The 26,134-nt window shown below is 46.9% G+C and overlaps 1 protein-coding gene across 1 annotated transcript in view; it reads right to left on the bottom strand.

Moving 5' to 3' along the window:
* Nucleotides 1–1,686: 1,686 nt before the first annotated feature.
* LOC144151645 (uncharacterized) overlaps nucleotides 1,687–26,134 on the bottom strand; it is a 68,328-nt gene continuing 43,880 nt past the window's right edge. The window contains exons 3-9 of the mRNA XM_077682756.1: nucleotides 19,288–19,398; nucleotides 18,384–18,590; nucleotides 10,980–11,426; nucleotides 10,272–10,565; nucleotides 5,637–5,972; nucleotides 3,007–3,339; nucleotides 1,687–2,080 (exon numbers count right to left, since the gene is read on the bottom strand). Of these exons, the coding sequence (XP_077538882.1) occupies nucleotides 1,851–2,080; nucleotides 3,007–3,339; nucleotides 5,637–5,972; nucleotides 10,272–10,565; nucleotides 10,980–11,426; nucleotides 18,384–18,590; nucleotides 19,288–19,398 (1,958 nt within the window). The 3' untranslated portion in view covers nucleotides 1,687–1,850. The remainder of the gene's footprint in view (nucleotides 2,081–3,006; nucleotides 3,340–5,636; nucleotides 5,973–10,271; nucleotides 10,566–10,979; nucleotides 11,427–18,383; nucleotides 18,591–19,287; nucleotides 19,399–26,134) is intronic.

Raw genomic sequence — 26,134 nt, 5'->3', positions numbered from 1 at the left:
CAAACTCCATTCCGAAGTTAATTCATTGCAAGCAGGCATACATTGCATACGCAGCAAGAGGAGCCCGTCAGGAAACTTTCTTGATGGGAGCGGCTTTCTTGAGCGGCTTTTTGTTTGAACCAAATTAAAGGGAAATGTTTTAGCAACATGCACGTTCGCCGTGTTCTGCCATATTTCTCACCGCAATAAGTTGGTTCATTCAAGAGTGTAACAGTGGCGTGACCGAACCGTATGGTAAAAACATTAGAATGTCGTTCACCACTGTTTAGATGGTTCACCATACAAGGTATTTGAACGTAGAGGCCGACCTTGGTTAAATTATCGGCAAGAGAGATAAATAGAGTAAGCGACTGTCCCGCACCATCAGCACGAGCAGTGAGAACGCCTGAGCAAGGAAAGTGTAAGAAGCCCTGGCATGCCGAGGCCAAAGCCAGACGCACGTGACCGTATACGGTCACGTTCGTTCAGCTGACTTTCCACTGAATGAAATGGGGCTAGAAGAGCCCTAGGTGCGCGTCTCAAAAGATACACAGCTGACGTCCCGATCACAAGGTCAACGTCACTTCCACCGCAAGGCAACGTCACTTGCGCAAGTCCACCAAAACCGCCTGCAGCCAGCGGCTTCGGTGGACTTGTTCCGGTCCCCTCTCCAGTTGACTGTCTTCAACTTGCCTGTGTGTCCTTGCTGGCTTAATACGAGCATTCCTCGGCGTATTTTGAGGCCCGCGAAAAAAAAAACAACTATTTCTGGTCTTATTTAGCAGTGTCGTTTTTATGAAATGAGGTTAACGGTCACGGTGATTGGTATGTTTAAACGACCGAGTAATCATCGGTTCCGACTCTCCCGAGTAGCCGTCGGAGGCGTTTACTCTATTTTTAATATGACTAACAAGGGCTTCTGTTGCGTGTAATGACGAAGTCTTGCCAGCGCACTTTATATTCGTACGTAAACTGCATGATTCCCGCTTAGTGATGCAAACATACTGAGTTTACAATATCACGTTTATGCTTTGTGAGCATAGTATTCTTGTAGTTACTTGCGCTGAGAGGGCGAATTGATGCCTCAGAAAAAGTAAGTAAGGCAAAGTAGGACACAGGAGAGGCGGAAGACCCATTCAGCTCTAGGTCGCTACGTGAGGTAGAAAAGTTAGCGCCCAAATAAACTTACCTTGGCTGTTTGTTGGGCGAAGTAGTGTTGACTGTTTGAAAACATGGCAGCGGTAATAGGCGGAGGTTTGCGATGACAACTCGATTCACTGGGACGTATTGTAGCTTATGACGTCTAGCTTGCCATGTTAAAAAAAAACGACTCTGCAGCAGTTGAAGAATATACATATGGCCTTAGCAATCGGAACACGAACGACGCTATAGATTTTGCACTAAGAACGTACCCTTACAGGCGGTCCAAATTGAAATGTAGGCATGAACGTAAATATAAGCCCAACAACGTCAGCATATAGGCTTGCAAACATATATGCCAAGTAACTGATACTTGTCGCCATTGAGCAGTGTTTCATCAAACTTTTCTTGCAACGCTTTTAGAGCAATTATAAAATCTAAGCTAAGTGTATGCGTATAATAAAGAAAAATAAATAAGAAGTATGTCTTCATACGCGTCGTGCTCTAAAAGCACATCGTCCCACAATAGAGAAGGATATAGCACTGCATTAATGATTTCGTGTTTTTATTGCGCTTTAAGGTCGTCAGTGACATATTTTCTAGATGCATTTACAAAATTGCTGAACGTATTTAGCGATGGTGTTCTAGTGTCCCTCATTTTGCCGTTGGACACTTCAAATGGTCGTAATGTGTGCAAAGGTCATTTCACGAGGTGTCGTCCGGCTGAGTCATCAGCTTCCTTTGTGCATTACAGGCGACGCATGAGAGGCGAGGTACGCCTTGTGCTCGAATTTCTTGTCCAGAGCGTTCGGCGTTGAACGTGGCGCTTTTCTTCGATGGCGCTTGAGCAGCAGCAGGACACAAGTCGCCACTAGGCACGCAGAAACCAAGGCTGCGACGCCTACGAGCACAACGACAATGGTGGTGAGAGACGTCGTGACGTCTTGTGCATTGCCTCCAGCTGCGTACAAGATGGTAAAAAAAGCGGAGAAAATGCGGGTGATCAAAAGGCCATGAACGAACACCTGCTATTAACTTGACGAGGCACACGCTGCGTAACATTTAACGCAAGGTCATATAATACCTTTCTTTGCATCTATTTCGCATTTCGGCCCGGTTAGCTTTGTTTTCTTGTGCTTCTAGAGATAAAGGCTGTAATATATTATCGTCATCCTTTCCGAATACACAAACCAAATTGCGACTTTGCGCGCAAAAGTTACACTCACAGCTAAAAATGCACCGTTGTGGATCCCTCAGGAATAATATGGACTGAACGTTAACCTTCAGAACGTGACGAAATTTCTATACACTAGTGCCTCTATTTCCAGTTTATGTCGAGAAACAGAGCTGTATGCCGGAACTAAAGCCCAAGACTTCGTGCCCAGTAGACCAAAAGTAGCAATGTTATACTGGGGACACCAGTAACTACACCCTAAATGAAGCCTACGTATTTTTGGAGAGCACGGTCGATAGTGAATGAGTCTTCTTGAAAGGCGTTTTATTTCTCAAACGTCACTAAAAGCGTCTACGCACGCGTACACACGCAACTATTTTAACATAAAGTAATCATCCCGCCACGACCATCGCCATCGTCACCATAATTAGCGTAATTATGTTATCATCATCTCCTGTTGACGTTTACTAAAAAGCGCCATGATCTTCTAAAAGGGGCTGATGCCTAAACTTTCACATTAAAGAATGTTCGGGACATGTGCATTTTAAAGAGGCTGCGTTGTGATTTGATTTATTGTGGTGGACGGAATTCATGGTCGAAAACACTTATTTTACCCCCATAAACAGCTGAGGTAAATGTGCTAGTTCACAAAGAATTCGGGAACCCTCGAGACTCCCAAGACACACTTTATCGAGGCACACTCCCCTCCTCACCTCTGTTTTTCCTGAGCGTCTGCGCCGGTGCCAGTGTCCTCACGTAGGCAGAGAACGGAGTTTCTGCCCATTCTTGTCTTGCAACGACCAGGTAGTCCGTGGCTGGCTTGAGGCCTGTAATGAGGTACGGCTCCCTAGCGTCAGCGAGGGTCCAGAAACCCCGCTCGGATCGGTTCCCAGCCCCCGCGTCAAACAGCTCGAAACGGAGGCGCGGCACAAGAGGACCTCTGACGTCACTACCCGAACTTCCTATTGGCGTGGACGTGCACGTGAGGGAAAACGAGCTTTCCGTGTAGTTTCCAAAGCTGCATTTCAAGCCGGACGCCCGTTCGCCTGGAAACAGGAAAGCACCATCGGAGAATGGGTATTTTCTGATACACCGAAACAACTTGCTTACACGTGAATGCACCCAACAAGATTGCAATAGGACCGTCTCTTGTTACATTTGTTAAGGTGCTTTCCGGGAATTAGAGCGCATGTATTGACACTGATCTGTAACGAAATTGACGTATAGAACATATTTTTCGCTTAGGGCAGAGGGTTCTTAGAAGATAAAGCGGATTTTTGAAAAGCTATGGGCCCTACATCGTCATTTCACACTGCGGGAAGTAAAACTATGTACCACAAAAAAGCCTGTCGCTGGGCAGAAGTTTCCAAAACGAAGAGTAACCACCGGAGCATTTACTGCACGTGTGGTCAATACTACGTTACAAGCAAACTGATCCGAGAACAGAAAAAGAGCAAGAAAATTATATATCAGCCTACAGACGAGAACGTACACCTGCCAGCCTGATCATCGAATTATGTACGTTTGACAGAAATACGATTTACCGCAGCGAAAGACACAAACAATAAAAAAGACGGACCGGGAGCTAGCGCCCGTCCCGTCCTTTTTATTGTTTGTGTCTTTCACTGCGCTAAATCTTATTTCTGTAATATAAACCAACTAACGCAGCAACACGTCCTACTGAAATGCGTTTGAATTATATGCGGGAATCTTGCTTAAAAAATGAAGCCGCTCCAACTAACGCGCAAGACTCGAAGGTAGCAAAGCTGTACGGAACCTTCGCTACCATCACGAAGGTTTAAGGCTACGCTTGCAGCCGGTATGCTTCTTCGCTGCCGCAGCGACATTTCATCCATTATTGTTGCTATAGGTGTCAGTTTCTTTCATTTTCTTGAAGTGATAATCATTGGACATCACCATAGAGGGGCGTATGCCATGACGTGTCTTTGTCCTTCCGAGCAAGTGTTTTAGCGATTACGACGAACGGTGGATTTTTGTTTTGTTTTGGCCAATCTCCTTAAGTGGGTGCTTGGAAACGTGCGCCGGGGACGCAGGGCGGTCACCGCGAGGCATGCACAGACGAGCGCTCGGCGTTTTCTTGTTTTTTTTAAACTGCCGGGCTGTATACGCAGCAATCTTGACCAATCTCCTTAGGTGGGTATACGTGGTCGCGACCATAGAGTTTCATACAAATAACTAAAGCGGAAACTGGCGCTGCGATCGTACGCCTCAATGGGCGTGATGGGTAGTTCTGGATTCGGGTTGGCGGCCAATGGCTTGCGGAAGTTACTATGGATTGCAGGCAGTTTCGTTTTCGTTTTGGATTTACATGAACACATTTGCCTATGCGGTGTGTTGGAAGAAGCTATCAAAAATACGTTTCTCCATGAACTGCATTCCGCGCGCACTGACGCCACCCTGAGTAGAATGTTTTATAACTAGAGTTGCGAATTGGGTGGGTTATCAATTCGTTGCCGGCACAGCGAGTACGAAAACACAAATGACGGCGCTCTGTGCGGTGAAGTTGTCTGCGAATTAGGAGTTGCGGCACTGCTCATTCAGCAGAGCAATGTATTTTCGAAGCTAACGACGGTTGCGAATCGCTTGGAACAGCCACACCTTCCGTGCGAACGCCGGCTCCTACGGCTTAGACCACCAGTATCGGCGGTTGATAGGAACGCAGCTTGATGAATGTCACTAATTCAGGCAAGAATAACTTCTCCAAAGGTAATCGGGTTCTTTTTTTTATGAGCACAAAACTTTTCGCTTCCTATTACAAACCACCAGTGCCGAAACTTTTTACAAGTAGTTTTTAAAGAAGTCCGCGTCCTGCTGTAGTTGGCGACAAATGGCAAACCTGCTCCGCAAACCTCCTCGACTCCGCGTCTGCTTTTTATTTAACGCGGCGTTTTATTTCGTACAAAACCAATTTTTTGTCACTAACTTTTTTGTTCGCCATGTAATGTGTAAACGGAGAACCGGACAATAAGAGTTTTTTTGTCAAAAAAAAACACAATTTGCGCAGCCAGAAGCCTGTTCCGATCCTATGTATTCCGGTTCCAGAGCTACCCATCATTCCCATTGAAGCGTAAGCGCCGCTGCCATGTTCGCGTTGACACTAGCGCCAGTTTCCCCTCTAGTTATTATTTTACGAAACTCCATAGTCTCGACACGACCGCCCAGTGTTCCGTTCGATTGCGAACGGAACACTGGGCGGTTGTCGCGAGACCCGCGCTCACGTGCGCACGCTCCGCAATTTATTGGTATTTTGAACTGCGGACACGAAAAAGTACAGTTTGTTAAACAGAATTACATTGTTCATACAGTTAAAGCGATTCCTTACGTCTCAGCGTGAATTTGTATCGGCACGGCTCCCGCTGCGTGCCGACGGCGTTCTTGGCCCAGCAGTAAAGCGTGGCTTGGAAGAGGTAGGCGTCGACCGTGACCTCCAGACGGCTCGAGCTGCCCTCCCGCACGCGGTCGTTGCCGGCTTCATCGTCTTCGATCTCGCCGCTCACTGCGCCCAGCTTGCGTCGCCTGTAACCAGCACCGTCCTCGGCAATCCAGAAGTAGCGAAGACCGTCGTCGGGATCAGCAATGACGTCGCAGTTCACGTTCACAGCTTCGTTGATGCGTGCCTCCATCGTCCAGTCACGCCTCGCTCGGCACTTAGGTGCGTCTGAAAAGCAATGGGGTGAAACGTCAGGCGAAAAGCATCGATGGGTGATACTGTACTACAAACCTAGGAATGCGAGAAACCATGAATTAAGGGTGAGAAGGTGTTCCTGGGAACCATGATAAGCCGCATCGTGGCGATGAGGGTCTTATCATAATCATTATCAACCTATCTCCGATCACTGCAGGACAAAGGCCTCTCCTATAGATCTCCAATTATCCCGGTGCTGTGCTAACTGTGACCAACTTATCCACGCAAATTTCTTGATCTCATCTGCCCATCTAACCTTTTGCCGCCACCTGCTACGCTTTCCTTTTCTAGGAATACAATCTGTTACATCTAATGATCAATTGAATGGTAATCTTGCCTTCACAACACGTGCCCTGCCAAAACCCATTTATTCTTAATTTGTGCTAGTATGTCCTTAACAAGCGTTGATTTCCTGACACACTCCGCTCTCTTCTTGCCCGTAATGTTACATCTATCATCTTCCATTCCATTACTTCATTGCGTTCCGTTGCATTGCGAGGGTCTTATACGCGTACTTTTCGGTGGGCTTTATTTAGTAATGATCCTTTCCCCTCTGTAGTGAAGTTTCTGTTCCGTCGTTGTAATCGAACGGTGACTGTAGCTGTATAGATCGCCACATTTAGAATTTTACAATGCGTCTCATAAACTTATTTAGGCCTTGTGAGTGAAAAGTCTCATTGATCTGTATAAAATGTTTAGATGGTGACGGCAGCTTGAAAGTAATCCAGGGAACAGCGCCCTCTGTTTAATACCGAATATACCTTTACAGACCGTTCTTGTGTAAATTAAGAGCGGAAGCGCAGTGTACATAGTGTGTCCTAATATTGAAATGAGACATTCCTTTTGGGAGGAGAAATAACGGATGATGATGACGACGACGACGATGATGATGATGGTTGCTATTGTTTTCCCCTTTGTAGCGGGATGATGACGTGTCATCTCACCAAAAAATGACTGATGTACCTATGTTTTATACTCTTAGTTTAATACTAGCTCTGCTTAGGGGAGGCACAAAGAACTTATTAGGCACAAAATACCTTTTTCTTCCTGTTACAGGTGGTAACTTTCCTAGGCAATATTCCCATCTCTGCTATTCGCCCACCAGCATTCTAATCTTTTTGTCGCTTCGACAGCCTTGAAGTTAACTCCCGCTGTGCTGCCCTTACATCCTAGGGCTTCTGGAAGCCGAATATTTCCCCCGTGTAGATTTGGATGGATACCCTCGCATTCTAACGCCATGTGCCGCATAGCTTCTGTTTCTTTTCCGCAGACCACCAATACCCGATCATTTTTAATACTTCCTCACAAAGCTCTTAGTTCGCAAGCAACCTGCTCTAGCCTCAAATAACGGGGAGAGACGCAGGGGTAACGATGATGATGATGACGATTGATGATGATGATTGAACCGAAATGTGCCCCAAAAGCCACAAGCAGAATGAACTCCCAGTTAGCAATAATGGTGGGCTCAGTATAGCGAATTAAAATTAGTGGATAAATGCTGATATTTGTTTCTAGAAGTAGGAACAAATTCTTTTTAATATCAGGGTGGCGACGATGAGCCCGCGCGCTTTAAAGGGAAGATTTGTGAATTTCTATTTCTTATGACGTACTCACTGGCATTCCCGCAGGAAAGAAGCTACGTTCCTGCTGTGCCTGATGGATCCATACAAACAATAAAGATAAAAGAATAATCTAAAATGGAACCAATGAACACTGTTGCTCATGCACCCTGCCTATTATATTATATTATGCGCTTATATTAGGATTGCTGAATCTTCCCGTGAACAACCATCCGGCTCACGTAATCTCGAAGTCGATGTCGGCGATTGTGCATATAGAGCTGCAGCTTAAAGGGGCCATACGACAATTAAAAACTTTATGAGTGAAACGCTATTGCTTTAAAATTAACGTGCGAACCAAATTGTACCGACGCTTTTCAGTTCCACATGTCCCATTGCTGGAATATTGCAAAGCTGTCATTTTTTTCTGTCTCACATTATCTCTCCCGAATTTCGCGCCAAAACTTGGTAGGGCAGGAACTCTAAAAGATATGCTAAATTGCCCTGTTCTGGTTCAGTGGAAGGTATTCAAAGGCTACCCATCCTAACAGTGTTACAAGTGCACGCAGACGGGGACGCGGAAGGTAGAAATGACAGGACAAGGCGCTGAACTACAACTGATTTTTTATTCGGAAAAGAAAGACATATTAAAACCCCGCACATCCAATAGCATGGCCAACATCACCTGACGTCAACAATTATCCTCTCGCCTTCAGCATGTTACAAACGTTGCACAAGATAACACTTTTCTTTTTTCGAGCGGGCAACCGAAGGCATGCTTGCACAGTTTTCTCTGAGCCGCTCAGTTCCACGCGCTTCGACAACCTCTCGTGCGCGCTGATCCTTCTCTCTGGTGATGACTTCGCACTCACCGAACAACGGGACGCAAGTACATTTACTACAGTGCGAAGCCAAATGTCCCGAAACAACAGTCTTTTCCACGAGGTTCTTATGTTCCCTGAGCTTCGCGTTGACGCATCTAGCCGTTTGGCCAATGCCATGCTGAAGGCGAGAGGATAAGTGTTGACGTCAGGTTGCGTTGGACATGCTATTGGGTGTGCGGGGTTTTAATATGTCTTTCTTTTCATAATAAAAAAATAGTTGTAGTTCGGCGCCTTGCCCTGTCGTTCCTTCCTTCCGTGACCCCGTCTGCGTGCGCTGGTAACCCTGTTAATATTCATCACCAACCAAGCCATCCTCATGAGATACCCATCCGGCAGTGGGTTCGACTATCAACCAGGATGAGAAAATACTCGTGGGAACAGAGTAACGGAGCAGACAGCCGGCGCCTGTAATTATAGTGATGACAACTACCTCGTCAATTGCTGTGTGTTTCTTGCGCGATAAATTACCAGAGTGAGCTTCAGGCCGGTTTTATAATTACGGGCATGTTTTTCAGCTTTAATACATTACGCGTTTTTTTTTTCGAAATGAGCCAGATCCAGCTAACGCGAATTTGAGAAACAAGCGGTAGTTTGTTACCGGACCTAAATGCAGCGCTGTCAATACTATCACATGATATATTTTACATGTCAGCTACGGGACGTTTATGGCGACAAGTATTTAAAAATTATGCCGTGAACTTGAGCACTATTAGGATGATAAGTATGGATTTGGCTTATAGTGAATTGAAACACTCAAAATGATGTTGCATTCTTATGAAAACTTTATTTAAATTCAGTTTCAAGCATTGTGTGATTGAATTCCAGTTGAAAAGGCATTAAAAATTTGCAAAAGGGCGTCAAGAACAGTAGAACTATACTTGGAGAGCAGGTGAGTCCTCTTAGCACCATTAGCTGCTCTTTTCGAATTCTTCCCTCAGATAATAATCTTGGGCACGCCTCAAGCCATTAAAGAAGCAAGCAAGCTCTCCATTGCTTTGCCATGAATTGCCAAAACGCTTCACAAGAACGCTGCTCATATCTTATTGTTCCCCTTAATAAAGTAATTCGTACTCTAAGAGGGGAGGGGGGATTTTCCAGGGCTTATAAGCGGCCACTATTTAGTTAAGCACTGAAATGGAAAACATGGGAGTAAAAAACAAATAAATGTAACCAGAGTTATTTCGTTGGAACGGGGGAGACGAAATGAGATCATTGTTTGACATCTCTGTTTCATTTCGTTCACTTCTTGCGTTCCATTAGTCGTTGACATCTGGGGACAGATCTTTCGGCAATCTCCAAATTGCCGTCTGAATTCATAAGCGAGCTCCGAAACGCAAAACAAAAAAAAACCTCTGAGCCGCTTTGAACTGAGCGGCTCAGAGAAAACTGTGCAAAAAAAAAAAAAAAAAAAACACCCATGAAACAGTGTGAACACTCTACGCAAAAGCAAACTCCCATTGGGCAAATGCATCTGGCTCATTTTGATCCTTGAAACTGCTGGAAGTGGATCAATTTCGAAACGAACTACAATCTGCGTACACGTTTTCAGGGCGTTATCTCAACTATTTTTTGGCCACCCCTTTTTAGGGGAATGTTGCCGAGTTTTTCTTGCGACTGCAGCTTTATACGACTCAGTTCGGTTTCTCGATCTGGCTCATTTCGGAAAAAAACAAACGCCTCACATATCGTCGCAAATGAAGACGTTTGATGGAACTTAACTTACAAGGAAAAACGCCAGCGCTGACTGAGATTACTGTATAATTTGTAATATCGGTTGTCTAGCGCTGAGGGAGGCGGTTTTGCGTACGGTTGCGACTAGCGGAACTAACGTCTGATGCGGAGCTCCAGAGGCGCACTCTCCACGCTTTGGCCATGCACGCTTCTGGCTGTACAGGTGTAACGACCGGCATTTCTGAGCTCCGCCTTCCGGATCACCAGGTGACGGGAGGTGAACAGCAGCTGGGACGCGGCATCCTTCTTCAGCTCACGTTGGTCCAGGCGCCAGGTGACCTCAGTCAGCTTGGAAACGGTCAGAACGTGGCACTCCATGTACACGTCAACACCTTCACTGATGTGACTCCGGTTGAGGCCGGCACCAAGGCGAACGGTAACCTCCATCTTTTCTGCGTATAAAGCCACATAGAAAGAAATGTATGTTATAATAAAGCGACGTCGACATAGCTGTTTACGAACAAGAAAACTGTATCTTCTCGATTATCAGTCTCCAGATTTGCTCGCGAATTGACGTAGCTGCAAGCAGCCATTAGTTTTTGATATATAATTTTATAGCATCCCTGCGCAAGGCTACCAATGGAACTTTGCGCGAATAATATGAAGCACGAAAGTAAACAAAACCTATTCAGCCTTCGTTGCTTTTCTGGGCATGTAAGGTATTACATCAGTGCAGTGACATACTTTGCATGCAGCTGAACATAGCTGGGAGCAATGTATAATTATATTCGTCGCCGAAAAAAACAGAGGAAGCCAGCATGCCAGTGTGCCACGTTTAACAACTTCGAACAAAGTAGGAAACGTACGCGACTCGTCCACCTTCAGGAACCGGCTAAGTTCCCCCAGGTTTGGGGGGAAGTTCTTGTTAGTTGCACGGCATTCCAGCAGCTTTCCCGTGCCCTCGGTCTCTGGCAGGAGGAGCATGCTGACGGTGACATTTCCGTTTGACGTGCTCTGGCTGAACGCGGAGTCCAGTGGAAGACCGTCGAGGAACCACGTGATGTTGGCGGGGGGCCGACTTCCGCTCGCCTCACACTGGAAACTTGGCAGCGCTGAGCGCGGCGCGGTGGAAAACTGCACGGCAGCAGCTTCGTTGATTCTAGCTTTCTGCCCTGCAGTGGAAAGGTTCGCCTCCATATTGAAGACCTCGGCAAGGGAAATAGTCTGGGAAAGCCCGCCATCTCCTGAAACCCCTCCGGAAGCCTCCGACAGCTCCTGGGGCCAGCTCCAAATTGCAACAGATATTGGTGCGACTGCGCAGATTAGACAGAGTGGAAGGGAGGAAGGTTTTTTACCATCAGTGGTCACTAGCAAGCATTAACTGGGTGGTGTTATGGAGAACAGCTGCCCAAATCGATGTGCGACGTCCCCAATGAGATTGAAAGGTAACTGGGCGCAGCAGCTGGAGTTTTTTAACAGAGTTAACGATAACGAAGTGATAAAAAAACAATGACAGAGATTGATTCTTGATTACTCAGGCTACAGAGAACTTGATGCAGTGTCACCTAAATACTCACGCTTAAAATTTACCACGTGTATTTTATATCCCAATTAAACACGCGATTACGTGATTGTTTGAAATACTTTCAATAGCAGCAGCTCGCCAGGAAGGAGACCCCATGAAGTTGCGCAGGCAAGGCCTACTAAATCTGCTGCAATTATGAACGCCGACAGGACAACAAATAAAAAAATGAAACCCGATTTCACCCAGTGTGAAATTTGCTGAATGGCAGGGCTGTTGGTTTCTTTTGTCGTCTCGAACGTCAACGGGAGCTCGCCTAGGTAGGGCGGTGCCGCCGCCGCCGCATACATTTCATGGCAGGCAGCTAAACCACAGAGACGAGAGGCTCTCTTCCCTCTCCCTCCCGTAGCGGGATAGAGGAACCGGCCCCTGCGAAATCCCTGCGCCATCTATCGGTGGATTTGGAAACCGCCTCGCCGGCGGGTCTGGGTGCACCCTCCTACCGCTGCGTGACGCACGACCTTCAGCAGACGAACGAAAAGGTTCAACCTACAACAGCTTCGCTGTAATTTCTCATGAGTGAGAGGGCGGTCAATACCTTTAATCGGAAGCAGGTCTCCATCATAAAGAGTTTGAAAAGCACTGACGCCATGGACGGTCACGGCACAGAAATTATGCGACGCTGCATATGAAAGGAACGTCCCGTGCACTCTTTATTTTAGTAATGAGATCCTTGCCTGTCGTCGCTTGTTAGCCGTTACTGTGTTGTGAACGGCGTGAATTTATTACCACAATGAAGACATCCCTACCTCTGAATTACCAGCATCCTTGTGAGGCATCTCTAGATGCGTTACTCCATGGGGTCACTAGACGAACCAGCTGGAAGATGTGTCATCATTTACACATCGGTGATCGGTGGCTCGACTTACAAGTTAGCTTCCGCTACTCTGGCTTTGTCGCTGTGCCACATCGAAACGGCGAGCAGAACATAATGCCGACTGCGTCTCTCGATTTTTAGAAGACTGGCCAAGAGCCGAATCCTAGTGTAAGCCTTTAGCCGAGTTTGCATGAACCAGACCGGCAGTGGTGCCACAAGAATGGTGACGTCTCGGGGGCCGTCGTGTCATGGCGGCCTCCTGGCTGTTCGTTTTTGTCGAAACCGGAACTGGCACGAATAAACGAGACTCTAAATAATTATTTACGCTGCGACCCACCGTCTAATGTGCCAATGTATGCTTAGTGGACTGGTGGGCACCCATAACAGCGGGAAAAAAAAACCTAACACGAAAATTTTGTGGTAGTACTCCTTTAAGCATATCGTGGCTCACTTGGCAAGAAAAACGCCGTCCCATGTGATTGTATAAGCAAAAGGTGGACGCAAAATTCCCGTAGGCTGCGATCAGTGGTACACGTCGGAATCACGTTCCCTATGGCTGCGACGCGTCACGCTCCTTCCAATGTCACGCTTCCAAGAGGGTATGTGCGTGCCTCTAAACTGTAGCCGCATCGCAGGGAGGGTGGGACGTTGGCACGCGACGGCCCTACGTTGGGCAGTCGCGTGCACTCACTCACCACCCACCCACTCACCATTCACGAGTGAATAGTGAGTGAGCCTCGCCATCGTTTCCGGCTGGCGAGTGTGAGTGAGCGCCAGCGCCACTCGCGCTGAGACCCACTCGCCACTCGCGAGTGTGAGTGCGTTGACCACTCGTGAGCGGTACCGGCTGACACTGATCACGGCGCGTCGACATCACTGAAGCTCGTATTCTATATTATATGCAGAGCATCTGATTCACTCGCCTTGTCCCTCCGGCGTCGTCGTCGGCGTTGTCCGCCTCTCCCCCATTCTCCTCACCGCGCCAGCTGCGCTCTCCGCCGCTCACCCCCTCTCCTCTCCGATAGCGAACACACTCTCGCGAGGGGCATTGGATTGGATCCGATTGGATTGGATTGGATTGGATTTGGATTGGATTGGATTAAAGTAGATTGTGTTGGATTGTGTTGCGTCATAGCCGCGGCAGACGCGCTGGGGCCGGCGCATGTGCAGTACTCTCTCTTCGGCGGTTTCCTCTCCTTCGGGCGCGCTGCGCATATACCCCGGTGTGCCGTTCTCCGGCGAAGCAACATCCACGCTTGGCTCAAACACCTAGAGTCCACGCCGCTTTACAAGTACGCCAACGTCGTCATCGACTGGGACAGGCTAACGCAGTCCCCTCAACGTTATGCGCGCTATAAAACGCGGTCCCTTCGCCGCTCCGCCTATGCGTCGCATCTACACAGGGGTTCTCGCGAGGGGAGGTGGTAGTTTTTTTGTAAAATAGGAAGCTGCTACTCAGCAAAACATTTACAAGAATGTTTTGTGGAAACCAGGCGGAGGAGGAGGAAGAAATTACATTATTCGGTCCAAATAGGAGTCCTATTCAGGCCTGTGGCGCCCTAGAGACGGCCGAGGTGTGGCTCATGCCGGTGCCTTCGGCCTTTTGGATGACCCACTCTTGGATGTCACGGTTTTCTTTGTGTAGCACGGTCTCCCATTGCTCGTTACTGATGATAATAAATGTGCCTTTTGAAGTTACGAAGTCATTTTTTATACTGGGGCATTACCATAGCATGTGAGCCAAATTTGCAAGTTCGGGGCAGTGTTTACATCCGCCGTCCTCTATTTCGGCACCGGTAGAGGCCTGGGTTAAGACAAGTGTTCGCCTGGAGACGTCTCCACGCGACTTGTTGCTTCCTTGTGAGTGAGGGGTCGGAAAAAAACTACACGTTAGAAATACGATCGATAAAGCATCCTTAATAAATATTTACCAAAAAATGGTCTTAAAATATGCGCAATAATAATTATGCTTAATATAACCAAGATAAGGACACATACACGGCCTTCAGAAGTAATTGTTGTTAGTGATTTTGAGAAAAAGTAAACCAATAAAACGGAATCTACGTGTTATCCTTAATACCCAATTACGGGAGAAATTTTCTCCGCGAAATTCAGTCCATTTATGATTATGCGTAATACAAGCGTAATAGGACCATCGAAAAACCTGGAATTTATTTCAACTTTCTACTTTATTGCTTTTGAGTCAGTCTTTAGCACGTAAAGATCTCTCTTTGTACGTAAACCTCCATGCATTGTAAAGTCCTTGTGCGAACTGTCCTCCTGCTGATATGTATGTGCCTCAAAAGTTCGTGTAAGAATAACCCAATAAAAACGCGTGACGTTATTCTTCGCGTTTCGTAGATTTTGAATAAGAAATTAATAATGTTGCTTTGTTCAGCGATTCGATATGGAGACTTTTACTTGACAAATTGCTGTTAATGAAGTCATTTTTTTTTACAACGAAGCCGTATACCGCTTGTTAGTATGCATTTCTTCTCGTGTTTCGTCAGGATTGTTGAGCAGAAAACGTATTGCGGCAATGCGAAATTTCGCCGAATCTCGACCCATGGGTGTTCTCGTTTTCTGCTGCAATTATAAAACGAGCGCAGCGGCCGGTGTCAACTCTGCGTCCTTGGGACCATCAGCACAACGCCTTAGCCACTGGGGCACTGTTGCGGGCTAGTTACTAAACCTAATTAACACTGTTCAACAACAATTATTCGTCAGCCACAGAAGCTGTTAAATGCTGCTGCTTCACAGCAATGTTAGTCTTTTTTGTTCTGTCGTCCTCAATCACTGCATTCGGGGTTTTCCCAAACGTGGGCCACGAGCTTTCCATTTCATCTTCGTACTGAGGACAACCTTGCCGTGGCCGGTTAATGACTTTCAATACGTGCAATGCATTCAAGATGCAAGAGCTCGCGCGCTGGCTGCGACAACGCCTGTGATACCGTGACGCGGTGAAGTTGCGTGTTCAGCCCGACGCCGTAGCTAGTGAGCCGGCCGCAGGGAAAAGACGCTTCCTCACGTCTCCGTAGGCAGCCAGTTGCCTTTGCTCGCAGACGATACTTCAGCAACATCGCACCGGGGACATTCGGAGTATCCTCTTTCCTCATCTTGTATTGGTGCCGTTCTACGTAGTTGACGGCGTAAAAACACCGTGTAAACGGCTGGGCTACCTTTCTCGATAGCTGTGCGAGTTGTGCAGATATATGTAGCAGTGACATAGACGTGGCTCAGGCCGTTCCCTGCGGACTAACCGACGACTGAACTCCGTCGGTTACACTGCCCAGCTTCCGTCGGTATTGTCTGCGCTCTTAACTGCGACAAAAACAACTTCCATGCTGTTTCGAGGGTTCAAAAGGCGACAATTGGTAAGGTTTACCCTTTCCAAAGAAGTCGCTGGTGCGCAACTTGGCCACCAGGAAAAAAAATAGTCCGCATCGGGGGCGGCAGTGTGCATAACGTCTGTTTTTTGTGGCAGTCGCAGTGATGATGGAGGATGCTGCAGCTGACGAGAAACTTAGAGGACATGTTCCTGGAACTTGTGCATTCACCATCGGTGATGATGATACATGGAGTTTCCTGCGGGACTTGTGGGCTTCCGGCTAGCTCGGAGGATGTATCAGCACGGAAAGAAGATTGCCAGTAACATTACTACTCACAATTTAAGCCGCCATTTTCTCCTGAACGGAAACACAGTGTAATCCGCTCATCGGGAATTAGGGACACCCACAATAACTGCGGCAAACGGGTTAGGGAACGAGCTAGGTTTTTCTGGCTGCGCTTTGTGTACCTTGTTGCGCTTCGTCTTTCGTGACTGCGTTTGTTAATTACACTAAATATATTAGCAGACAACGGTGCCAGCACTTCGTAATTATAGAAACGGCAGTATATCCCTCTGGATTTGTGCTACAGTAAAGCCCGCTTATATCGAACAGCGCGAAAATTGTAAAATAGTTCGATATAGCAAAAATTCGATATAGAAAGTGAAGCAAAAAAAACTTATATGAGAGCAATCTTGCTGACGGAGTCACGAGCTAACGCTGAGCGCTTATCACCCTGCAGTTCACTATGGATACGACACTTTCTCGGAAAGAAAATAAATAATTTATTGAAGCGGAAGAACTGCGTGAGTGTAGCCTGCTTCTTGGAGCGCAACGCGTTGCTGGTGACTGCTTGCTCGACGGTATCTAAATAGTCGACAAGAACAAGGCCTCAATGGCACTGCAGAATCGCCCTAGAAGGGCCACGGCAGCGACGGCTTCGCTCGTGCTCGGAAGGGGTACGGAGTTCTCTGCGTCTTCGACAGAGCGGAGACAAGCTTGGATACAAGCGAATAACGGCGAACCCAGCGAACCGAGCAAGTGCGCGCAGCGAGCTAGTGGCGCGGACTTGGAAGTTCGGTGACACCGCAGCCCGCAGCGCCCAATGTGGCGCTTTCGGCTCCAACGGCATGCATGCATGGAGCTGGTCTACTCTGCCACGGCCGGTTTGGACGCGCCCGAGCTCACGCGGTAGTCGCAAGCAATACCCGCGCCACCGCTGCGCGCCAATGTATTGCAGGAAAGCCTGCCGCATGCCTAAGTAGAGCGAAAAATCCCGCGCGGGAGAGTTCGATATATCCATTGTTAGCAAAATCGCGTTCGATATAAAAAGCTTTAAATGCATGTAATTTTTACCAGAATTGTACAAGGGTTCGATATAGGCAATTATTCGATATATCCGTGTTCAATATAAGCGGGCTTAACTGTATTCCAAAACCGGTTACTAAGGTACAAAATAGCTCTCGTAAACTCTCGCCGAAACTTTTGCATACACAGAAATACGGAACAGAAATACCTCGTGAACTGCTAACGATAATATCGGTGACGTTGGGACCTGGCGAAGTTTGGCTTCGAGTGCAAGGTTATTGCGCCAAGTGAAGTGCTTCCTGAGCAGCTGGAAGACGCCTCGTCATGAATGTTCACACACCCGGTCGTTTGGAGGCTGCTCCTTCATCAGAAGCACCGCTTCGCGAATGCGAGCGCTCCTGCACGAAGGCTTCTATATACAATATTCTTTCTTTGTACATTTAAACGTCACAATTTAAACGGCTGCGAGTGCGAATGGTGACGGCGAGAAGTGCGCGGGAGTGTGAGTAGTGAGGACGCGAGTTAGTGCTCGCGGAAAAGTATATGTTTTAGTGCGTGCGATTGGGTGGCGTGAAGTTTTGCCGAGGTAAGGGTGAGAGTTTCCAGAGTGAAATTCTCTTGTGACCCGGTGGCTCTGTTCGATTTCGTATTGACACATGCTTCAATGCAAGCGTGCAAGCGACGTCATTTTTCAACTCCAGATCTTTCACGATTCCTCAGACAACGTACGAGAGCAGAAAACACAAATAACTTTTAAACCTTGTTTGTTGTAATACTTTTGAGGCTGGGCTCACAAAACACTAACAGCTACCTTTCTACGGCCATGAACTATCGGCGTTCCTTTCTAAACCTCGTCAAACTACTCACCGCAGTAGGTTTCTGTGATTGCTCCTTTCTTTCATTGTCTATGAAAGATAAATAAAGCATTGAATTGAATTGCAAATTCGCAAGTTCAAGTTGTAGTCGCTGTCGTGGTTGTTGCTGTTGTTAATGATGACGGGAATGTTCGGGATGATATTGCTGCTGCGGCTGAGGTTTAAGATTATAGTTAGGACCATTACACTTTCGACCTCTTCTCTCTCCTCCTTTGCTTTAAGCTTCATTTAGAGATTCCTGTAGCTATCGTGTCCACTCATTTTCGTTAATGTCCGGGTTGTGAGAACGATCGCTACAGCACCAGGCAGCTGACCTACTTTATGGTATTTGGCCAGGCATTCGCTTCTTGCCACGTACTTACGATACACGTCAAGAAGCACTGATGCCGATGCAGGAAGGGATACGTTGCTGGTGGCCACACAGGTCAGGTTTGAGTGGAGGTCACTGCGAAGCACCGGGTCGATGGTGAAATACTTCCTCCACCCGCCGTCCGATGTCGCCACTGTCTGATAACTCATCTTGAGGTGCGCACCGTCACGGTACCATGAGAGCATGACGTCGTGTTGACCTTCAAAAAATCAATGCGTGACTTTTATGTTGAGCACCCGCGGCAAGCAAACAAAGATCGAACCCCGTCAGCGACAAAAGAACTAGCAAATTTCGTAAGCACCGTTCTTACATATCGCCCAGTTCGTGTGCAGAAAAAGGGTGCAAAACCGCTGAGAAGCGTGTACTTTGTTTTGCCTGAGAAGATGTAAAATTGCTGCTGGCTTCTCTGCCGCATTCGCTTCGCGTATTTAGGCCTTTGCTAAGACGTGTAACATGCATAAACGTGCACAAAACTTCGTGTAACGTGCATAAAACGTGCTTGAATATCAGTTTAAAAATGATTTCGCAACTGCTCGTTTATAATGCAATTATTAAGTACAGCTGTTAATCGAATGTATGAAGTGTTCATTCGGACGAATCTTTTTTCGCCCTTTCTCCAGTTTGTTTCAACAATATAGCCTAGAGAATGTATGCTTGATGGGATAAAAAATGTACGCTCCTCATGGATTTTTTTTGCTCGCTGCCCGCGCCACGCAGGTCGAGATTAATGTTCCCTTATTTTAGTTTTTTTTTAGCATCAGCGATCCAGTAAAATCTATTCTCAATAAAGCCACCAAGCGAAAGTTTTAGAATCAATCTAAAGATTTTATACAAACCATTAAAGTGCCCTAAATGAACAGTAAATCTTTTTCAGCCTCATGGGACGTATTACTCACATGTTTCCACATCGCAAGTCATCCGCCCCTTGTCTCCTTCGGCAAACGGACCCGCGACATCGCTCAGTGCATTTCCTCCCGAGTGTTTAATCACGGGGGGACACGGATGCGCTGTGGGGAGGCAGAAGAAAAATGGGACTTGGTCGCTTTGATGAGATTGAAAAGTTGCCATTGCGTTTGCACTTGTGCCAAGAGACATGAAAATAAATAAACGTTGCAATGTTATTTTCGGCATAAAAAAAGGCCGTGGCCATTCTGCGCTGCAATTTGTAGTGATGGAGCATTTAAAATAGCGAGCAAATTCTGCTGCAACAAAACTGCCGGGTTGAAAGAACGTATCAATGGCGCACGCAAAGCACGGAAGAAATTAATGGTCCGTTTATTGATGGATACCTAGAAATGCGATAGCTTGGCATCCAATTGCCTCGCTAACTTGACGATGTTCCTGACACGTACGCGTTGTTGGGGTTTCAGAAGGGTGTAATTCAGTGTTCCTCGCATGGCGCAGTCGAGCCTCATCCGCGCCAACCGTGCTTTGTGTTCGTCCGGTCACAGCGGCCAATTTTACGTTCTTTAGCGGGCGACGCAATGTCTGCCGGACGCTCCTTTTGCTTTCCAGCAGACTCGGACTTTTGACTATGCCATTTTTGTTCCATCCACTTCTGCAGATTAATCAGCCCTGAACTCGGTTCAGACTCGCATTTACGATACGCTTCAATTGCCGTACCACGCGAATTACTCCAGCACATGAAAACAGTGCGGAAACAGGGCGCACCAGCAACGTATGGTGTGGTCTTGCCCCCACAAGGGAGACAGAAATCAGAGAAATAAATATCAGAAGTAAGCGTTAGACATAAGAGGCTCTGAGCAGTGGGAGACCGTGGTGCTCAGCTCGGACCCGAAAGAGCTGGTCCGTCTGGTCCAGATGGCCGAGGCCGCCGCCAACAGGGAAGAACTCCTGCTGCTGAGTGAGAGGGGCTCTCTTTATGACTTCCCTTCCCTGACTCCCACCAATGGAAAAATAAATGTTGTCACTCGCTCACTCACTTCATCCCGTAAAAGCAGCTACGGCGCGGGCAGGGTTGCCAGGTCCTCGAAAACGGAAGTCTCTGAATACATGTAGAAAATAGTGAGAAATAAAGAATTCGACACCTGTAAAACATTGAAAAAGGAGCCAGAGAAATACCCATTTTGCAGGATGGCGACCGTAGTAGATAATTCATGATGGCCTTCGTAGAAAAAGAGGCACAAGTTCCGATAACTAGCAAACTTAGCAACCAATATTATTTATTCGCTGTGATGTGGAAAGGCAATAGTTGTTGGTTATCTCGTACAAAAACGCTAAAATGTGCACGTTTATGTAAAGTATTCAAAGAATATCAATGATCATAGAACGTGCCACTTCTTGCACCCGGTTCTTCATCACTTCCTCTTCCTCCTTACATAAACCGTGTACACGCTCCCCACCGCTCTGCATGAAATTACGAGCACCCGTGGGCTATCTAAACATCATTCTTCAAACCGACGGCGTCGCTCGACTGCTTTGACGAGATTCTTGTGACCTTGGGTGTTGTAGAGTGCCGCAAGCGCAACGCGATGGCTCCCCGCATTGCGCCCGTAAGTTGCGATGCACGTTGATTTGTTTCCTGTTACTTTGATTTATGAGGCCTTCCTCTTGATATTGCCCCGTCCCCGCATCTTTTAAAAATACTGTTGTTTTTGGCTTGCAGTTTCGTCTCGAGGTATAAAATGCATTTTAACCCCCCACAAAGCCCTTTTGCTGGAATGTAACGTGTCGGAAGGAGAAGAAATATCTAAAATTACCAGCGCTCAAAAACCTGTAAATAGCCGGATCGCCAAGCTGAAATTTTGGCTGCCACAGTGTTCTAAAAGTCGCCCGTTCGCGACAAACTTGCCAAACATGAAAAGTTTGACGGCGACTCCTAATATGCCTGTACAGCATCCCTGCGTAAGCGGCAAGCCGCTTCCACCTCGACTTACGTCCTTTTGGGCAAGTCGACTGCAGTGGAAGATAAAATCAGTAAGATAAAATCTTTAAAGAAAAAATTGGCCGCGTATCTGCTCCTTTCGTTTCAAATGCCGTCAAAAGACGACAGTCTTTATCGGCTTTTGCGAAGTAAATGCCTCCCTTCGCTTTCCCGCTCACCTCTCATGTTGTTCCACTTGCGTCGCGCTCCTCCCAAGGTAAAGACGCCAAAGGTTCGCTTAAATCATTTTAAACTTCCCGCGTTCCTCTGCTCCAAACCGGGTGTCTCGATGCGTACGCTGCCGTACGGCGAAGACGCGCTTTAATCGAGGCGCCCTACTTCAACGTTTATAGAACCGCGTTATAGTACACTGTAACCGCGTTTCCCTACTCCACGTGCGTTGCAAGCAGAACGTGGGACCTATCTAGTGGAACCTTGCGTAACTGTTGCCGGTTGATTCCTTAAAATGGCGCTAGAAGCTATAGTGGCGCGGGTGACAGCACACTCTAAAAAAAAGAGAGTCCAAAGGGAGTCGTCGCTGCAATGACTCCCTTAGACTCTACTAAGACTCTCTTTTACGCTCCACGACCCTCTTTAAAACAGGGAGGGGTCACGGGACCCTTGCACTTTGCAATGGGAGTCACGGGTCAACAGCATTTTTAGCATATATTTATTGACTGATTGAATTTCCACAGTGATACTTAGGTTTGTTGCTACCGTATTGCAAGATTTAGTGGCGCAGATACAAAAACATGAAAAGTAAGGGCACACAGGTGTGTGTCCCGTGACTTTGTCCGCTTCTGCGAAAACGGTACAAAATTTGATTTTCTAGGACTGTACAGCATAAAAAATCTAACGCTGTTTATGGAACACACAAGGTTGAAACGCCAAGCTTTCTACGATACAAACGCAAAGTCCACAATGCAAAGTGCTGAGCTAAGCTAATGTGGTGTTTATGATTTTTAGTGTGTAATTGGGTCATCTGAATATGCTGCTTCGGTTAGCTCAGTGTTGTCATTGATTTGGACTTTGGCGGATAGGAGTGTGGACTTTTCATTTGTATCGGAGAAAGCTTCGCCTTTTTCATCCTGCTCCTCTTCGTCTTCTTATTATTCTTTTTCAATATGTGCCCTCCAAATTTGTACAGCTGCCTTTCCTACTTCGCGTTTTAACAACTACACCACAATTTGCCCTCCCATTGTTTAAAGTTGGCTTTCCTGCGCTGAGTTTATCATCATCATCACCACCATAAGCCCTCCCGTTTGATAAAGCTGGCTTTCCTGCAGTGCGTACAGGCGTAAAAGCGCCATGAGTGGGCATAGAGAGCTTCACTTTAACATTTTTTTTGAATATGTCGTATCAGAAAGCAATCATCAACAATACATACCATACCTGTGGTAGCCAAATTATTTTGTTCTTACAATTGTCGGTAACTATGGGCGAATGAAAATGCTAAAGTGCGCAAAGACTAGCAAATATTTTAACATTGCATAGAAACCACATGTAACAATACCACAATATACTTAATATATACGAATTAACGTCTTTACTGCAATGCTGTTCAATGTTCATGAAATAAGCAGAAAGTATGATTGACATTGCTTCTGTATATGATTTAAATGGGTTGTCTATTTTTTACGTTAAAAACATTGCCAACTGTGCACCGGATAACGCTCTGCGAATAAGAACACGAATAAAACTATGCTTCGTAATATATATATTGCTACACAACTAAATGGCCTTCTCAGGAACCCTACAAAATATGCGGGAGAATATCAGGACGTGTGGCGTGTGTGTGTGTGTAACTAGCTTTTGCGCCACAATTCTGCCGCTCTACAATTCAGCCTCTTTATGCACGATGTTGCGTGCCTGCTTTCTTGCAAAGCTTCGTTGTCATGCAACAAAGCCTACTTTGCTGCAGATGTTATTTTCATTCGCGTTTTACCAATTAAGCAGTATGTTCAATGCTTCATGTGCCACTAGTAATTTTGTACATTAAGTACATATCGATGTAAGGCACCTTACTTGCGCGAGTACAGAGCTCTGTGTTCAGATGTCGCGTAAACTTACACCAAGCTGACCGACCAAAAAGCAGAATTCAAGTGTTAGCCATTCAAATCCTTACTTGTAGTTGCTTTTATTCAATAAAAACTACTTCATATTGCGACAATCTTTTTATTGAAATGATTAATGCATGTTTCCCGCAATTATTATATATTTGAACCTGTGTGCGAGCGTCGCATCTTTCAGTGCGTTTAAAAAAGCCGCCAAGTAGTCACGTGACTGATTTGCGTTCGTTTTATAAAAACTTGTGTACATTACGTAAAACGTACATATATAAAAAGTTCCTGCCAGAACCAGATTTCTTTTGTCTAGCGTTTGCTTTAAAACTCAATAACAAGAATACAAATGCAAATATTTTAGACAACGCGAATCAATAGAATCCACTGCGAGCCAAGTGGAGTAAGCCAGTGAGTGGCGCGAAGGTGGCGAAGGCAGCGGGGCTGGCGGGGCGGGTTGACGCATTTTTGTCGAATTCGCGTATCAAAACCGCTGCGGGATGGAAACGGCGTGACACCGGTATGAAATTTGCTGTGCGGAATTCATTGCGCACCGCCTGAAATCGTCTACTAGAGTTCTTCAGTTCGGCAAGTCGACGGCGTGCTACGGTTGAATGCGAAGCCGGAACAAAGGCTGTGTCATCGTGTTTTTTCACGTGAGTACTGTCCCTGCTAATAATACCAAGTGAAATAGTTGTCTCGGTTAGCTTTCCGGACACATGCCGAAAAAGTTGCATATGCTGTGCTTGTTTGCTTGCTGCCTGGCGCCTCGTAAGCATTGTGAAATCTCTCCTTCGCCCCCTCCTCCCTATTTGAGACTTATACCCCTGTCACACGGGCACTTTCAATCGCGATTGAAGTGAATCGCGATCGAGTTTTAGAGCGCGCTCGACGTACTGCCGCTGCTACACGGCACGTTTCAATCGCGATTGAGAAGTTGCACGGGTTGCGCTCGTGTTCGCCAGATGGCGCTAACCATGTACTTGCGGCCGGCGTCTGGTAACTTCGCGCGGTCGTAGGTATACGTAACCATGTAAATATTACCTCACGCTTATTTGGGTCAAGTTATTTGACACAATTCGTGGCGTTAGTTGAAGTTGTCACATTCTGTGCCATTACTGAGCGGGGACGAGAGTATCGCCGCTTTCGTTCGATCGCGCTTGGAAGCCTCGATCGCGCTTGATAAACCAGGGGCGGTATTCTCGTAACTGTCCCTTTTGAAAACGTCCCTTTTGCGTCCCTTTCATCGTGACGTACTTCCGGATAAGAACTGGACGTTGGCAGCATGGAGGAAGGTTCGCAGTAGGTTTGCCGCGCTTGCGTTATGTCACTTCCGGTTGTTTGCTTTTAGCCAATCAGGGCTCGCCAAGAGGGACACTTTTGAAAGGGACGCAAAAGGGACAAAACTCGAGAATACCGCCCCAGGATTGAGTTCGAGCGGGATCGAGCTCGATCGCGATTGAAACTGCCGTGTAGCAGGTGCCCGATCCGGATTGAGCTCGATCCGGATCGACTCAATCGCGATTGAAAGTGCCCGTGTGACAGGGGTATTAATTCCGTGAAGTGCGCATCGAAGTTTTCGCGCTCGCGAGACCGGCTGCCGCCGCCGCGACCGTCCTTCCTCGCGGCTGCTCGCGGTCTGGGGGCCGCGATATGCGTCGTTGAACTGCCGTACTCCCTGTTCTGTGGCCGCACTCGCTCGCCAACGCGCCCCTACAGCGTACGCGTTGACCGTGTGCTGGCGGCGTTGTCGGGAAAAAAAAAAGTTGGCAAGAGGTGAGGACGCAGGAAATGTGCAATGTGCAAGGGGGATAAAATAGTATGCAAATGCAGGACACGGAGAGAGAGTTCGGGCCGCGCGCCAGCGAGCGAGTACGGCAGTTCCACAACGCCTGACGTTGCCAAGCTTCACGAGCTAATGACGAAGCCCGTCTTTGAGTTCACAGGGGCACAGAATTCATATACGTGGAAATTGGAGGTGAAAGGCGGACATGTGGCCCCGCAGGGAATTAAGTCTCGGGGTGTGTGTGTGGGGAGGAGGGGTATTTTACAGCGCCTACGAGACGCCTGTTCTAACTTGTTCATGCCGTCCGTATTCTTCAGCACACCCTCCTTTTGCCCTCGTCCATTAGCCCACGTCAAGCTTGTCTCTAGCGCTACTGTTGTGTTCGCTGTCTAACGGCTGCTTTTTGCACCATCGGTCGCAGAAAACCATTTGACTGTTGGGCGGAGCGGTACAATTCTGTAATACACGGCGCTAGTTTGCAATGGCAGGCTATACAAAAGTGTGTCAAGTGTTCCCTTTTTATTCTGCAGTTTTCTTCTTTGACGTTTCGTGAAATAACAAACCGAACTACAAAAAAAACAGTACATGGGGGGTGTAAATCGTTTTGAACCCTTTGGTGCAGCGTCATTTTTAACACTGGTCTGCCCGTATAGGCAAACTTGTTGGGACCGTTTAGTGTCCTTTTTATGGGGAAAAGCCATTATGAATGGCATATTGGCTTGTATTGTCACGTTCGCGCGATATTTGCAGGTAAAGAAAATAGGCCCCAATGCAAAATGAATCCTTTAATATAGGCATCAAAAGAAGCCTGGAGCATGCTAAATATTCTTTTGAAGGTAGGTTGTGCTTTTTATGATCACATAGACGGACACAAGAAAACTACGTACAATTTCACGAGTAGACGGCGCCATCTTCTCGTGAAAGCGTGCGTTTTTCTTGTGCCCGTCTCTGTGATCGTAACAAGAGCAACTTACCTTCAAAAGCTTACACCAATTAGCCCGACATAAAGCTGT

This window comes from Haemaphysalis longicornis, unplaced genomic scaffold, assembly GCF_048455015.1.
Source record: "Haemaphysalis longicornis isolate Haplotype H1 unplaced genomic scaffold, Haemaphysalis longicornis Haplotype H1 scaffold_9, whole genome shotgun sequence".
In the NCBI taxonomy this organism is placed as follows: Eukaryota; Metazoa; Arthropoda; class Arachnida; order Ixodida; family Ixodidae; genus Haemaphysalis; species Haemaphysalis longicornis.
Note: the sequence above shows the minus strand (reverse complement) of the source record. Positions and strands in the feature narration are given on the sequence as shown.